This window comes from Populus alba, chromosome 10 (assembly GCF_005239225.2).
Source record: "Populus alba chromosome 10, ASM523922v2, whole genome shotgun sequence".
Classification (NCBI taxonomy): Eukaryota; Viridiplantae; Streptophyta; class Magnoliopsida; order Malpighiales; family Salicaceae; genus Populus; species Populus alba.
In genome coordinates, this window is record NC_133293.1 from 18,606,330 (window position 1) to 18,621,022 (window position 14,693).

General features: G+C 34.6%; 2 protein-coding genes across 3 annotated transcripts; one reads left to right on the forward strand and one right to left on the reverse strand.

Annotated features, from left to right (window-relative positions):
- Positions 1-1,149: 1,149 nt before the first annotated feature.
- On the forward strand, positions 1,150-5,653 carry LOC118059687 (uncharacterized). 2 transcript variants are annotated; one of them, XM_035072618.2, is made up of 4 exons: positions 1,150-2,557; positions 3,776-3,922; positions 4,695-5,240; positions 5,332-5,653. In XM_035072618.2, the coding sequence occupies exons 1-4, from the start codon at positions 1,730-1,732 to the stop codon at positions 5,446-5,448; spliced, it is 1,638 nt and encodes a 545-aa protein (XP_034928509.1). In that variant the 5' UTR covers positions 1,150-1,729; the 3' UTR covers positions 5,449-5,653. The 2 variants fall into 2 exon arrangements, with proteins under 2 accessions (XP_034928509.1, XP_034928510.1); XM_035072619.2 differs by lacking the exon at positions 3,776-3,922 and having other exon boundaries at positions 1,154-2,557.
- Positions 5,654-7,020: 1,367 nt separating this feature from the next.
- Positions 7,021-9,759, reverse strand: LOC118059688 (thylakoid lumenal 15 kDa protein 1, chloroplastic). Its single transcript, XM_035072620.2, has 8 exons — positions 9,562-9,759; positions 9,379-9,483; positions 9,120-9,215; positions 8,911-8,983; positions 8,109-8,170; positions 7,704-7,785; positions 7,372-7,432; positions 7,021-7,288 (listed from the first exon to the last, which is right to left on the reverse strand). The coding sequence occupies exons 1-8, from the start codon at positions 9,688-9,690 to the stop codon at positions 7,237-7,239; spliced, it is 660 nt and encodes a 219-aa protein (XP_034928511.1). The 5' UTR covers positions 9,691-9,759; the 3' UTR covers positions 7,021-7,236.
- Between the last annotated feature and the right edge of the window lie 4,934 nt (positions 9,760-14,693).

A 14,693-nucleotide genomic window follows, 5' to 3' on the forward strand; every position in this document is an offset into this window, starting at 1 on the left:
GTCTCTGCGAAATTGAAAGGTTTTAATTTTTCAAATTTACAGGATATCTGGAAGTTAAAATTAAAATGATAAGTTTTATGATATAATTTATATTATTTTTAAAATAAAAAAAATCTTTTAAATTTAAAATTTGCACATATTTATATTTTTTATGTTTAATTTTATTAAATAAATATAAATAATAAAATTCAAACTCGTAATCACTTGGTTATTAAGGTTCTGATATTATATTAAAGAACCATCTTATTTCAATAGTTTAAGACTGTTAAGTGAGGTTTCGGGATATAATTTATATTATTTTTTAATAAAAATTAAAAAAGTTCTCTTAACTTTTTTCCTTCCTAATGAAAATATCAACTTGAAATATTGAACAAAAAAAGAAACAATTCAATTTAATAATATTTTTTTGTTGTTGATATTTCCTTTGAAAAAGAATATTACAATAAAAAAAATTAAATAAAAATATATATTAAATACTTCAGTTTTTATTGGAATATTTTAAATAATTTTTTTTTAATGGATGTAATCCTAATCCTCAGTATAAATATCAATTGCCTGATAAAAAATATATTTTTAAAAAAAATTACTTAAAATATATTAAAATAATATTAATATTAATTTTAATATTTCAAATTTATTTTAGATATTAGTACATTAAAATTAAGACAATAAATAAAAAAAACATTAAATTTTTTATAAAATTATAAAATCCTTAGATTGAGAAAAATTATAATTTTTTTAAAAAAACATGTTCTAACCACAATCACAATCAAAACCCACTATTTATAAAATTTAAATTTTGAAAATGAAGCTGCTAACGCTATCTTAACTTGAGATCACACAGTATATCGGAAGATAACTCTAAGAATCTTTACCGTTATATTTCCCAGGCTGAAAAAACAAATCAGATGTCAAAACACAAGAAGAAGAAGAGGACCCTCTGTTATTTTGACAATTATGAAACCTAACCGAAGTATTTGCCACGTTCAAAATTGAACATCCTATGACCCTAACGAACACCCACCGGAAGAAGACCCGTGGTTCCTCGGACAATTATGAAACCCAAGAAAAGAAACGATTTCACCCTTCCTATGAATAAAAATCCACAGCCCATCCTTGATTGGTCGTTGACAATTATAAAAACACCCCCGTTTTCTTTACCACAACACGCACGCACGCACAGTCTCTTTCCCTATCTTTTACTGTTGCCTCGTTATAGTGTGCAACTGTGTACCATTCTCTTTTCCTTGTTTCATCCCAATCTAGAGAGGAAAAACCGAAAACAAACACATGGTTAAATCACCACTACACACAACAAGTGAGAAACCAAAAAAGAAATACCAGAAGAGGATTAAAAACTATATCAGCCACAGAGGAATTCCTTCTTGTGTCTCTAGTAAGCTTTGTTTTATCAATTCAAATTCTTCTGGGTTTTCTCCTGTTTTACGTGTTGATCAATAGAAGATGTCTTGGTTCTCTGAGTTTGGGCGCAGATGAATAGATTTACAGGGGTCACGGGTAGTCTCAGAAGTTAGAATTTCCCAAGGGTTTCTCCTTTCCTTTCCATCCCTTTTCTTTTTTGTATCATCAACACCAGCAGAGAAGTCCGAGCTCCGCTTTTTTTCTGGACTTTAGTGCATGCTTTTCCTAATTCCAAAAACTAGAGTTTCTCTTCCAGCAACTTCTGGTAGTCTCTGATCAACTAGTACTTTCCTCGAGCTCCTTCGAAATGAGTCAGACTCATTTACGACCTCGTCATGACCCGGCCAGAAAAATTAGTCTGGTTTCTCTTCCAGATAAAACCTGCAAAATTTTCTCATATCTCACGAGAATATCTCTCCTCCTTTGTCTCATTTTCTCAATATGTCTCGTCCTCTACACCACGTTTTCCCCCAACCAAAACCCGTTCTCGAATCGTCTACCCCCCCGCACCCGAACAGGAACCAAACTCGCACCCGGCCCGCCCACTAACATCTCCCACGTCCTTTTTTGCATCGGTGGATCAACCGCCACATGGCGCGATCGTAGCCTGTACAGCTCCATCTGGTGGGTCCCGAACGTTACACGAGGGTTTGTTTGGCTTGAGCAAAAGATCGAAAGCCACCAGTCCAATAAAAACGTCCCGGCTGTCAAGGTGTCATCTCCAGAGTGGACCCGGTTTAAATATTCTAGCTCAAGATCAGCGGTCAGGATTGCAAGGATCATAAGTGATAGCGTTAAATTAAGGTTGCCTGATGTGAGGTGGTTTGTCATGGGAGATGATGATACCGTGTATTACACTGACAACTTAGTTTCGGTGTTATCGAGGTATGATCATAAACAAATGTGGTACATTGGAGGGAATTCTGAGAGTGTGGAACAAGATGTGATTCATACTTATGACATGGCTTTCGGTGGGGGTGGATTTGCTATTAGTTATCCATTGGCTGAGAGATTGGTCACTATACTGGACGGTTGTCTTGATAGGTACTATTATTTCTACGGTTCTGATCAGAGGATCTGGGCTTGTATCAGTGAGATCGGCGTGCCTCTCTCTAGAGAACGTGGGTTCCACCAGGTACGTGTTTGCTTTAAATTGATTTTTAGGCCATTTTGTTATCTTAACGGCAGAGATGATAGCGTGTGCGTGAGGGATGGGGCATAGATCAACGGTCGCCAGTCCCAAGTTTTGTCTGGCTGTCGTTGAATCACTACACTGAAGGGGTTTATATGGAACAAAATCGTCTAGCTGTAATTGACTCGTACAGTAGTTTTAATTTATTAATGTTTGACATATATAGGGCTGTTTGGGACCCCGGGCAGAGGTTTTTGAATGCATTAAAATAATCTATTTTTTTAAAAAAAAATTATATAAAATAAAAATAATAAAAATCTACTTACATATAAAGCGTTTATATATTTACTTTACATTAAATGGGTGTTGCGTGAAATACCTTACAAATAATGCGAAAGTGACGGAGACTTCGGTACATTTAGAAACGCGGTTTTGTACCGTGTTTTTTCAAAAAAATAATTTATATTTTTATATTTTTTTAACGTACTCATTTTAAAAATAATTTTTAAAAATAAAAAAAAAATATTATTTTAAAATATTTTTAAATAAAAAACATTTTAAATCGTAAGAATTACACAATCTTAAAGAGACCTTTCAGCTCATTAACAGTTGCGTGGAGTCGCTCTCCACGTGTCCCCGATACCTGGACTAAAGATGCTCTCTGTGCATATACAGTAGTTATTAAAGGTAGCAGCACACTTTTCTGCAACAAAGGAAAATCGTAATATGAGATCTTTACAGAGCCTAGCTGATAGTTGAATTCATCTTTCTTTCCCTTGAAATAATTGCTATGGGAATAATAGAAATCAATTAGCGGTGATTATCTATCGTGTCACGCACAGAGAGACATGGTGGTCCACATTAAATGAAACCACCTGCAACTGTACGGTGTCGTCCCTGTAAGAACAGGGCTAGCGGGAATTACTAGGGACGTGGCAACAAGGAATTGAACCGTAATGATCTGTGATGATGATTAAATATCAGTTTGTTCTGCCACTTGTCACTGTCTTAATTAGCGAGGTTTCTCGAAATCATGTGGAAAAGGATCAAGAAAGATCAGGAAAAAAGCCCTGGCCTTCTTGACTTGAAATAATATGTGATGAAAGGAGGCACCTGAACTTATAAGAATAAGATCATTTTGTTAATCCTCGAAAGAGATGAAAGTGTGCTTCCATGGATGTTATTTACTCATGCTGCTGTGTGCTGTCCTTAGTATCACAGGGAAATACTAGGTGGCGCCTCCGGGAGGGGTCGGTTGTTAAAGTCTGCTCTGTCCTTTTGTGCTCAGTTGCCCACACACTTTCAACAAAAGAGGTGACCTTTGTTGGTCTCAGTAAAAAGAGAAGTATTTTGTTCAAGAAGAAAACAGTAAGGTTTCTTTGGGTGCTTAACCTAGCCATGATTTGCTATCTCTAATTGCCACGTCCATTTGCCTTTTGATTTAGAATATCAAACCCAGTGATAAAGAATTGATAGGTGGTCATTAGAGCATCGCCAAAACACTTTCTTTCAAAGTTTCCGTCACATGGAAGGGTCATGGTTTGGCCACTTAGCCATTGAATTATTCACACATTTAGATTCGTTTTACTAGGTCTAATTCTTTTCAGTTAAGATTTGGACGCTCCTGCCTTCAAAGGGAATGCGTGGTAGATGATTGTCTGGCAGCTTTCTCAGTTAAATATGGAAGTAATTATGATGCAAGAATGGTGAATATTGAGTGCAGTAGCTTTATTTTCCTTTCTTGATAGTTTGGAAAGGTGATTCAAATTTGCTGCTATTTCTTTGGACATGAGACTGCTTAACTGCTGATGAAGCTGTGTCTCCTCTGTTTAAATTGAATTATTACCGTTAATGTGAGTGATTACTAGTGTTACTATGTTCATTTTTGGTGCACCAATTAGTGATTTTGAAATTGAATTTTGCCTCAAGAACAAGTGGGATTTCAGAAAAAGATTATCCCCTGCTAAGTAGTTTGAGATATGATAGAACTTTCAACGAATTTTTTTAAAAAAATTGTGGGAATTTCTAATGAGAGAATTTCATTTGCTTTGGAGTTATATTGCTGAAATTCTTCGAAACAAGCTATTCCTGACACTGATTATTTTTATTTTTTTTCGGTGGCGTGTTTTGATTTCTACAGTTGGATATTAGAGGAAGCGCATATGGTCTCCTAGCAGCACATCCTCTAGCCCCTCTCATATCACTCCACCACCTTGAAAATCTGGAGCCGCTGTTTCCAAATCACAACCAAATAGACTCGCTTAAATCCATAAATCGGGCATACCAGGTTGACCCGCCCCGGATTTTTCAACAAACATTTTGCCATGACTCCAAGCGGAAATGGTCCATATCCATATCATGGGGCTACACAGTTCAGCTGTACCCATTATTGTTGCCAGCCATGGACTTGCAAACACCAGAGCAGACATTCAAGACGTGGCGGAGTTGGAGCAATGGACCGTTCACATTCAATACCCGACCCGTGGAGCCTGACCCTTGTAAACGACCGGTTGTTTTTATGCTTGAGCAGGCCAACGAGGGGAGGGTTAATGGTTCCTTGACGAGTTACAAGAGGATCGTGCATGCACCAGGGAAGACCTGTAAGACAACACAGTATGCCCAAGCAATGTCAGTGCAGAGAATTCTTGTATCCTCATTGAAAATGGAGCCAGATTATTGGAAAAAGGTTGGTCTTTACATGCCTAATCATCCGTATAACCATGCTTATGGTGTTTATATCTATTAGTGTATGTACGTGGCTAATAATTTTATTGCAGGCACCAAGAAGATATTGCTGTGAGTTGATGAATAAAGGGAGCATAAAGAACAGCAGTATGCAGCTTAGGATTAGAAGATGCAGAAATTGGGAAAGTATTACTTCTAGTTTAGACTAGGTCCTTAACATTTCAGCCATGTAAACATTCCCCTCTACAAAACTTGCCATACTGAATATATAGGAAAAGAGATTGAGGTGCCGTTTGGAAGTCCATTCCAAACAGTGTTTCTCTAAATCTTGTTTTTTTTTTACTTAAATTAATTTTTCTATATTTTAAAATCATTTTAATATATTAGTATTAAAAATTATTCTAATTTATTTTAGATGCTGCCATTTTCTTACATTCGAAACCAGCCGTTCTTTTCTAATCTTTTTGCTATGATGATAATGATGATAGAGAAAAGCTATCGCTTCCACTGCTACAGTCCATTCCAACACTCGCGACAAATTGGAATGCTCGGAGGTGAAAAGGAGGGGGGGAGAAAAGGCCCCGTAAAAGCGAAAGCATCAAGACTGCTGAAAGTATATGGTGGTATAGCACCTTCCGGGAAATAAGTGCATGATTTCCTCTCAACCCAAGGATAAAATGTAAGAATTTCCACAGCAACCGCTCTTAGCAACATGATGAATGGAGAGTAAAAAAAAAACATGATGAGTTGAAAACTTTTTCTGGCGTAGAAAGATACAAAATGCTTTATGTGAGTGGATCCTCCACTCTACATGAGGCGGAAAAGGGCCAATCGGAGCTCTTTTGAATGCCACTGAATATACCACGAACCACCATAGGTACAGAGGTGAAGTATGGCACTGTTGATTAAAAAAGGGGAGATAAAAGGTGAAAGGAAAGCATCAAGCTGCTTTTGAATGATTTAAAAAGTCGAATGCCAACGCCACTCGGCTTTTGATGCAATTATTGGATTGGACCGTGACTCGAGATTGTGTAACCTCAGATACTGCACTGGTTTTCAAACTTGGCAGCGCCCTTTACACCTTCAGTCTATCATTTGGAACGCTATGAACCTTGAATCCAGCGTGTGATTACGGAATCCTTGTATTGGCATAAATAATGCCAACCACGATGGTGGAATCATTACATTTGACAACTGTTTGATTAGGGCAACCTGATTCTCATCTATACAGATAGTTTTACCCACGGATCCCCATCGTATCTTTGCTAATGGAGATTGGCACGGCAAATGAAGACCTCTTCAGACAAAGAACAAGCTAATAGCATGTGAGTTTCGGGGTAATTACAGAGGGCAAAGAAAACTAGTTGAAATTGGTGAATCCATAGACAAGGGCGAGGACGATGCTCCACAAAATATAATCACTGAAAAGGGCATAGGAAGAATAACATTGGGAGACTGTCAATACCAACTGAAACGTTGAAATCTTAGTTTCTTTCATTAACATTGTAGTATTAGGTGGAGGGGGCAACAAATTTGACAAAACTAAATTGATAGAAAATTCCTTTTGCTCCATGGGTATCCTGGGACGGTGCAGTGGACCAAAGCGATGAGAAACAAAAGGAGATTTCATCGCGAACATTTGTTAAGTAGGTTGTAGGTGGTAGTTGGTAGGTGGTTAGGTGGTAGGTGGTTCCTTTTAACAATTTCATGGAAAACAGTAAATGATTAAACAAGCATACTTGATTTATGGTATCCTCAATCTGGCAAAGACTCCAAAGAGGTGACAAAAGAATCCAGTTTATGATAGATGTTTGATTCATTATACAGTTGCATGTATACTTCTTATATAGATGAGAATAAAAGCAACACTATTGATTTGATATTTTACATTACTTACAACAAGTTGATTGCAAACCTGAGCTAAAATGAAAATTGCAGCTGTTACAGATGCACTGGTGCCGCTTCCCTGTTTTTCATCACTTCAATGTGAAAATAAACTAGTTGCAAAGCAATGTATCGCGTGTTGCATTTCCAGTAGTTGGATTCACCCTGATGAGAAATGGCTGGATTTAATGTGGATCTATTCAAAATAGACAGACAATTGCATTTTACAAGCAATACGTAGGTCTTACCCATCGGCAACTTTGCACAAGTACTCACGTTGGTCCTCTCTCAAAGGCACATCTGTGAAATCTGTTCACACACGAAGTCAATCAAACAACAGAAACATACCAGTTATCGCACTCAAACACTCTCCTCTATAGCACATCAAATCTCTAAAACACATCTCAGAATGGTAGCAGAAAAACAAATTTTACAACTAGCTGTTATCACTCAAGTGTTTGGCTCCTAGAGTGATGACACCGGGCACAAATAGAATTAGCTCATGAGAAGAGTCTAATTTTTATATCATGACCTCTTCAACAGATAGATGTTCTTGACAGAAACCAGTGATGCAACATACCAGCTCCTGTTATATTTGATCCTCTAAAAGATGTGTTGCCGGTAGCAAGTGCACCTTCCAAGTTAGCATTGCTCAAATTTACCTGCAGAAAGTGGTGAAGTCAGAAGTAAGACATCACCAAAAGTATTTCATGAAGCAATAGAATTAAGATAAATTCTTTAAGGTTCAACAAATTATACTGGAGTGTATCAACTGCTACCATGTCTGCAGGCAGGCTGGTGCTGCTAGTAAATTGAATGTGCATCTGAAAACACATTTACATAGGAAGGTACCCCAAGGAAGTTGCTGGAAAGGTAATTATATTACTAAGACAACATGGAAAAATGACTGCATTGTTGAAGTACTTCTAGTCTCGTTACTAGGCATCTAAGATAATAGCTTTCAAAGGCTGTAAAGAATAACCACCTTTGCCACATTCGCCAAAGAGAGATCCGCACTTCTAAGGTCAGCATCTGAAAGATCAGCCCCTAAATCACATGCCAAAATAGAAAAAAAGAAACAAGAAACCATTATCCAGGAAGCATAAGAAGAGAACCATATTTTCTAAAACAGCTGCAAAATGCATAGCTAAATTTGACAAGTTCTGAACCATAGCTACGACATCATGTTGATCATATGCCTTAAAACCAGAGTTATCTACGTGCACATTTAAGAAAAAAATTATTCTTCCACCTAAAATAGTATACACACAGAATACACACATTTCAAACTGTTAGCACTTGGCGATCATCCATTTAGGTCAAAAATTCTCAGAAGGCATAAAGATCTGGAACTTCCTTCCAGCCTGTATGTATTAGAGGTTGTAAGTACCCAACAGTTTGAGTCCCATGCTAGCATCTCTCCCTAATCTACCTCACATTGTCAATTTTATGCTACCTTCTAAGCTAGAAAAAACAAAAACTTCAATTCTAACCCCTTTGAAATGAATAAAAGCACATCAACCCGTGACAATTAAGAAGCATCTTGCTTGCATTTCAAACACACAAGCTTGCTTGCATTTCAAACACACAAGCTTTAAGGATTTATAACACACCATCCTAGTTCAAAGAACTCTGCCTACATGCACACGCACATACCAAAACTTCCAGTTTCATAAAGTTGAAAATTCTAATTTTCCAATTAATTAACTTACGAAATGTGTGTCGATAACTTTTCAATCCCAGATCACAGAATCGTAAAATACAAACAGAATACAAGGTTAAAGAACCTGTTAAATCAGCATCGAAAAAGCTAGCTCCCAACAACTTTGCACCTTTGAAATTGGCTTGTCTTAGTATGGACTGAAACACACAACAGTTAGAAACTCGATCGTTCCATTACAAAGAAATTAACCAACGGCAAACTCACTCAAACTTTGAAATTACCATATATAAAATCAATAAAGAAAGAAAGAAGAAGTAAAACTAAAGCATATACCGTCTTAAAATCTTGCTTAATCAAAGTTCTGCCACTGAAATCCTTGCCAGTAAGATCCTGGCCCCTCGTAACTTCAGAACCATACGGTCCTCCTCCCTTTACACAATCCACATTGCCAGATAAATCAATAAATGAAGCAGTCAGTTCTATTTCTTTTTCTGGTCGCATTTAATTAAAAAAACAATATCAACACATAAGTTCAAACACAGCAAAAAGAATTAGACAAATAAAGAAACAACGAGTTTCTCAGCTTTTTAACCTTGAATGCAAGAGCAGGATCAGTAAAAGAGAGAGAGACAGAGAGAAGGGCAAGCAAGCCTGTCTTTGCAAAATCTACTAGCAGTTGCTTGTTTAGTATCAATGCCTGTTGTTGAACAAACAACGAGAAAGTGAGCTTCGCTAAAACCGAAGAAGAAGAAGAGTGAGATGTTTAGTAAAGTACCTGTGGGTTGTGACAGCGAGAGTGGGAGAGGGAATGGAAGCGTGGGATTGAGAGGGAAGGTTTGGTTAGTGAGAGAGGGGGTATTTGTGGGATTTTGGTGCACAAAGAAACGTTAAGAAGATGAGCCATTTTCGTTTTTGATTCCAAGGCAGTAAGTCCATGCTCTGTTCTGACTTTCTGATTGATTTGGATAACGATAATAATGGGATTGGATGCGAGGATTCTCTTCTGGTGTGGCAACTTCCAGAAAATCATTGTATCCTTCAGCACGACAAGTTGAATGAGCGTTTAGCTATTGAAACAATCCTGGGCTGGCCCAAACACATCATCGGCAAGCCAGACCCTTGAGAAACCGGCCCATTTATTTTGGATCATAGGTGAGGCCTTTTGGGCTTAGTTTGGTCATAATTGTTGAAGGTATGGACTTGTGCTCACGGGCCATGCACACTCTGTTTCCCTTCGAAGGGAGATAGGCCTCCCTTTGTGCCTCCTCTTCTTTTAAGTTCTTGACACAATTCAGCTTAGAATCCATGGGCATTGGTCCGAGATCTGGTAAAATCTATTTCAAAAAATCGGTTTGGATCCCGGTTCATGGACGTCTCAAATTCATAGCAGTGATTTTTTTTATTTCTTGGTTCGAACAAGCATGCACAGAGGACAGAGTCGTGTGTTAGTAACAACGAGAAAGGAACACAATTAGTATAAGAAATTCTTAAAAAATTATAATTACGAATCAAGATAATAGAGATCAAATCTAAAAAATTAAAAAAAAAAAGATGAAGAAATTAAAATAATAATAATTAACATTTCATAAATTATTTCAAATAAAATAGGTAACAATCAAAAGAATAAAGACCAAATTTGATATATAAAAAATTTCAATAAAAATATGACAAGGAAAAAACAAATTGCAATTATAAAAATAAGAACCAAAGTTAATATAAAAATAAAATTTTAAGAGATGAAATTGAAAAATAAATATTCAAAACAAAATATATATAGCAATCAAAAGTTTGAAAATCAAATTTGATATAATCAGTAAATAATGATATTTCTAAATTTTTCACAACTTCCGAAAAGTGTTTTCCCCTCAAATTTTTCAGGAAAACACTTTCTTGAAAATCAAGCCAAATTTTCCTTTTACTGGAAAGTGTTTTCCATTGACCAACTTTCCTGTTAGCAAACAAACACAAGAAAGTTTGGAAAGTGATTTTTCAAAAACCATTTTCCGGAAAACAAACACAGCTAAAGGGAAAACACTTTTCTAAAAACCAAGTCAAATTTTTCTTTGACTGGAAAGTATTTTTCGTTGATCAGAAAGTATTTTTCGTTGACTAGAAAGTATTTTTTATTGATTAATTTTTTTAATGACAAACAAATACAAAAAAATTTAAAAATTAATTTTAAAAAAATTACTTTTCAAAAAACAAACAAGACCTCCATTACATGTAACGGACAATTACGAGCCGGGAAAGGGCTCTGACGATTGTAACGGTGGTCACAGGCGGAACTTTTTATTGGAATAGGCCAAAACAGAGCATCAAGCTGCGGGCTTTACTTACCACTTTGGGAACACAAAACCGAAGGAAGAAGGAAAGCTTCAAAAAGGCAACAAACACTGCTAGGACAGAGGCACCGAAAAATGGATTAAATTTTACAGAGACAGGATAAGAGCAGATAGATCGATATAATTATGGGTAGCTGTAAGAAATGTATTAGACCTCTTCACCAGCGGCCAGCAGATTGCAGTAGAGACGGCAGGGGCCTTGTATTTTATTTGAGTCATGTTCCAGACCTTGGCATTCGATACCTTGTCGGGACTTGCAGACAATGACGTGTTCCCACTCGCCACCCAACTAGTTTCTTGCACTCTTTCCCACGCACCCCCACCACAGAAAATCCAATAATCTTCCATTAAAATACTAGCTTGAGCTCCTACCCCCAGTGCCCTTCCTCGCTATTGCCACGTTTAAACCAACACGGAATACAGTTTTTATTTTACAGTAATTGAGGGTGTTGTAGCTTCTTCTTAATATTTCTGGATAGTGCTTGTGAGTTTAGAAAATATTCATGTCCATGCCTCTCGACATTGTTTAAGTATTTTTTGAGAAAAAACTATTATATTCTAGAGAAAAACTTTGAAAAATAAATATAACATCGAAAATGGAGATTCATAACCGGACTCTAAGAGATATATATCATCATCATTTTTATAGTTCATGAGGCTTCTCTATATTTTAAAGATAAGGGGTTATAGTGTAAACTAAATATCTCTAATTCATCAAGATAAAATATCAATGGCTCGTCACAAAGTAAAATATATCACCACAAGATAAAATATACTTGACTCGTCACAAAGTAAAAATATATTTGCGCTTAGTTGAGCCCGGAGATATCAAGTTATCACCTCATTTCTGGTTATTCTTTAAAAAAATAAAATACAGGTAAAAACAAAAAATATCGATACATCACTTGTAAATTAACAAACAACTAAAACAAAAGGATGATTCATTGTAGCACCTCTCGCATTTTATTGTTAATCGCTACAGTGTAATGAATATTTTATCATTCCTATATAAAAAAATAAATGTCTTTTAGATTAGGGTCATTTTGGTATTTTTCACAAGGTGCATTAGTTATTACTAACGGTGTGTTTGGTATTGCGGTAGCTTTTGTGGTTGTGGTTTGAAAAAAATTGTTTTATAAAAAGTACTTTTAGTTGAGGTTGGTTTGAAAAAATAGGTGTTTGGTTAAAACTGTGGTTGAAATTAAGGTTGAAGAAAAAGTAGTTTAATGTGTTTGGTTAAAAAAATGATTTTCAAATTGAGGTTATGAAAAATAATTAATATATATATATATATTAATAGTAATGATTTTTAATATAAATATTGTAAATTTAATTATTTATATTACATCATGAAATAAAAAATATTTTATATAAAATATTTTTTATTATTCCATTAAACTATTTATAATTCTATTATGTACAAAATTTATCTGATAAGAATTACAGTTTTCATAATTTTTTTAGCGTAGATAAAATATTATCAGGTATAAAATTGATATTACATTACGAGTGAATTTAATTCACTCTATACTAGTTTTTCGGGAAAAAAATATTGTTCACATCACAGTACGAGTGAATTTAATTCACTTTAAACTAGTGTTTTTTAAAAAAAAAATGTTAAAAAATTTAATACACTGAAAAAAAAAAACGTGAACAGTGCATTTGTGTGCACTGTTTAACTAGTGTTTTTTTTTGAAAAAAAAATAAAAATGTTAAAAAATTTAATACACTAAATAAATAAATAAATAAATGAACAATGCATTAGTGTGCACTGTTTAACTAGTGTTTTTTTTTATATATAAAAAAATAAAAATGTTAAAAATTTAATACACTTAAAAAAAAAAAGTAAACAATGCATTAGTGTGCACTGTTCATGCTAATTGCATTGTTCAGTGAACAGTGCAATTAGCATGCACAGTGCGTGAATAGCATGAATTTATTGCTTTTCATTACCTGCGGTCCGAACGTAAAAAACGACCCATTAACAGTAACTCATTTTTTTCCATTACCAAGCGGCTGCCAACTGCGTTTTAAGTAAAACGCAGCCGCAACCGCTTACCCAAACACCATCTAAATACTTTAGGGAATTTGTGTCTATTCAATGTTTTGTGAATAAAAAAAAAACAAAAATGCCCTTGAAAGTAAAAAAAAAAATGATCTCAAGCAAGGGTATTTATGTATTTTTTATTTTTATATATATATATTAGAATTATATCGTCACAGGATAAAATATACTTGACTCGTCACATAGTGAAAATATATTTTCGCTTGGTTGAGCCCGGAGATATCAAGTTATCACCCCATTTTCTGGTTATTATTTTAACAAATAAAATACAGGAAAAAACAAAAAATATCGATACATCACTTGTAAATTAACAAACAACTAAAACAAAATGATGATTCATTGTAGCACCTCTCACATTTCAGTGTTAATCGCTATAGTGTAATAAATATTTTATAATTTCTATAAAAAAAAATACATGTCTTTTAAATTAGGGTTATTTTGGTATTTTTCACGAGGTGCCTTGGTTATTACTAAATTACTCTAGGAAATTTGTGTCTATTCAATGTTTTGTGAATAAAAAAAATAACCAAAATGCCCTTGAAAGTAAAAAAAAAGTGGTCTCAATTAAGGGTATTTATGTATTTTTTTTTAATTTTTTTATATATGCTAGAATTACGCATGTACCATTCGATGCAAGCCATTTTGTTCGTTGTAGTTATGGATATCTTGGTCTTATAGCCGAATTTTTGTTGTGATTGTAAGTATAATTAAGGGTACTGGCGTGAGTTTTCTTTAAAATTATGATTTTTTAAATGAAAAGCTGTTGGCGCATTGGAAGCGTTGCACATTTTGCGTGGAGCACGCAACGATTTTAGATGATAAAAAAATTTCTTCCACCATCCTAGACAATTCATCTCCATCACCTATTCCATTATAGGCAGTGTGTGTACCCCAGATATGGCCAGTGTATCACTGATGATCTTTTCTTTTCTTCCTTCGCTTGTCTCTTTTACCCTGTTAAATACTCCACAATCCTTATTGTTGTTTTTTTTTTCCTTCAAATTTTAGACCTTTTAGTTTTGATTGTTGGTTTCTCAGTCGTTTTCTTTTTTGTTGAAGTCTTTTTTTTGGTTTAACCCTTGGTTTTTAATTTGTATATATAAAGTATTTCGATTTGATCATTTTACTTTTAATTTCTTATTTTTTTTCTTTTACCTTTTTGTCATAGTTTTTATGTCTTTCGATTTTATCATTCAAATACAATTGATAAGCTTTGTTTTATCAATGATTTCAACTTGATTTCTTTTTTTATTTTTCTTGGTCATTTTGTCTAAGTTTTTATAGTTTTGAAATGATAATAATAATAATACTATTAATGGTAACAACAACAACAATAATTAAATTAGTAATGACAATAATGATGATGGTGATGATAATAATTTTACTAATAATAGCAGTGATAATAATAATAGTAATGACGACAACAATAATAATAAAATTAATGGTGATAATAACAATAATAATTGTTGTGATGGTGATAATATTGCTGCTTCCACTACT

Coding starts and splice junctions, on each gene's coding strand:
- LOC118059687 (XM_035072618.2), top strand. CDS start 1,730: ATGAGTCAGACTCATTTACGACCTCGTCATGACCCGGCCAGAAAAATT. Junction 3,923..4,694: donor TTTTGTTCAAGAAGAAAACA/GTAAGGTTTCTT, acceptor TGATTTCTACAG/TTGGATATTAGAGGAAGCGC. Junction 5,241..5,331: donor AGCCAGATTATTGGAAAAAG/GTTGGTCTTTAC, acceptor ATTTTATTGCAG/GCACCAAGAAGATATTGCTG.
- LOC118059688 (XM_035072620.2), bottom strand. CDS start 9,690: ATGGCTCATCTTCTTAACGTTTCTTTGTGCACCAAAATCCCACAAATA. Junction 8,984..9,119: donor TTAAGCAAGATTTTAAGACG/GTATATGCTTTA, acceptor TGTGTGTTTCAG/TCCATACTAAGACAAGCCAA. Junction 7,433..7,703: donor ATCAAATATAACAGGAGCTG/GTATGTTGCATC, acceptor GTGTGTGAACAG/ATTTCACAGATGTGCCTTTG.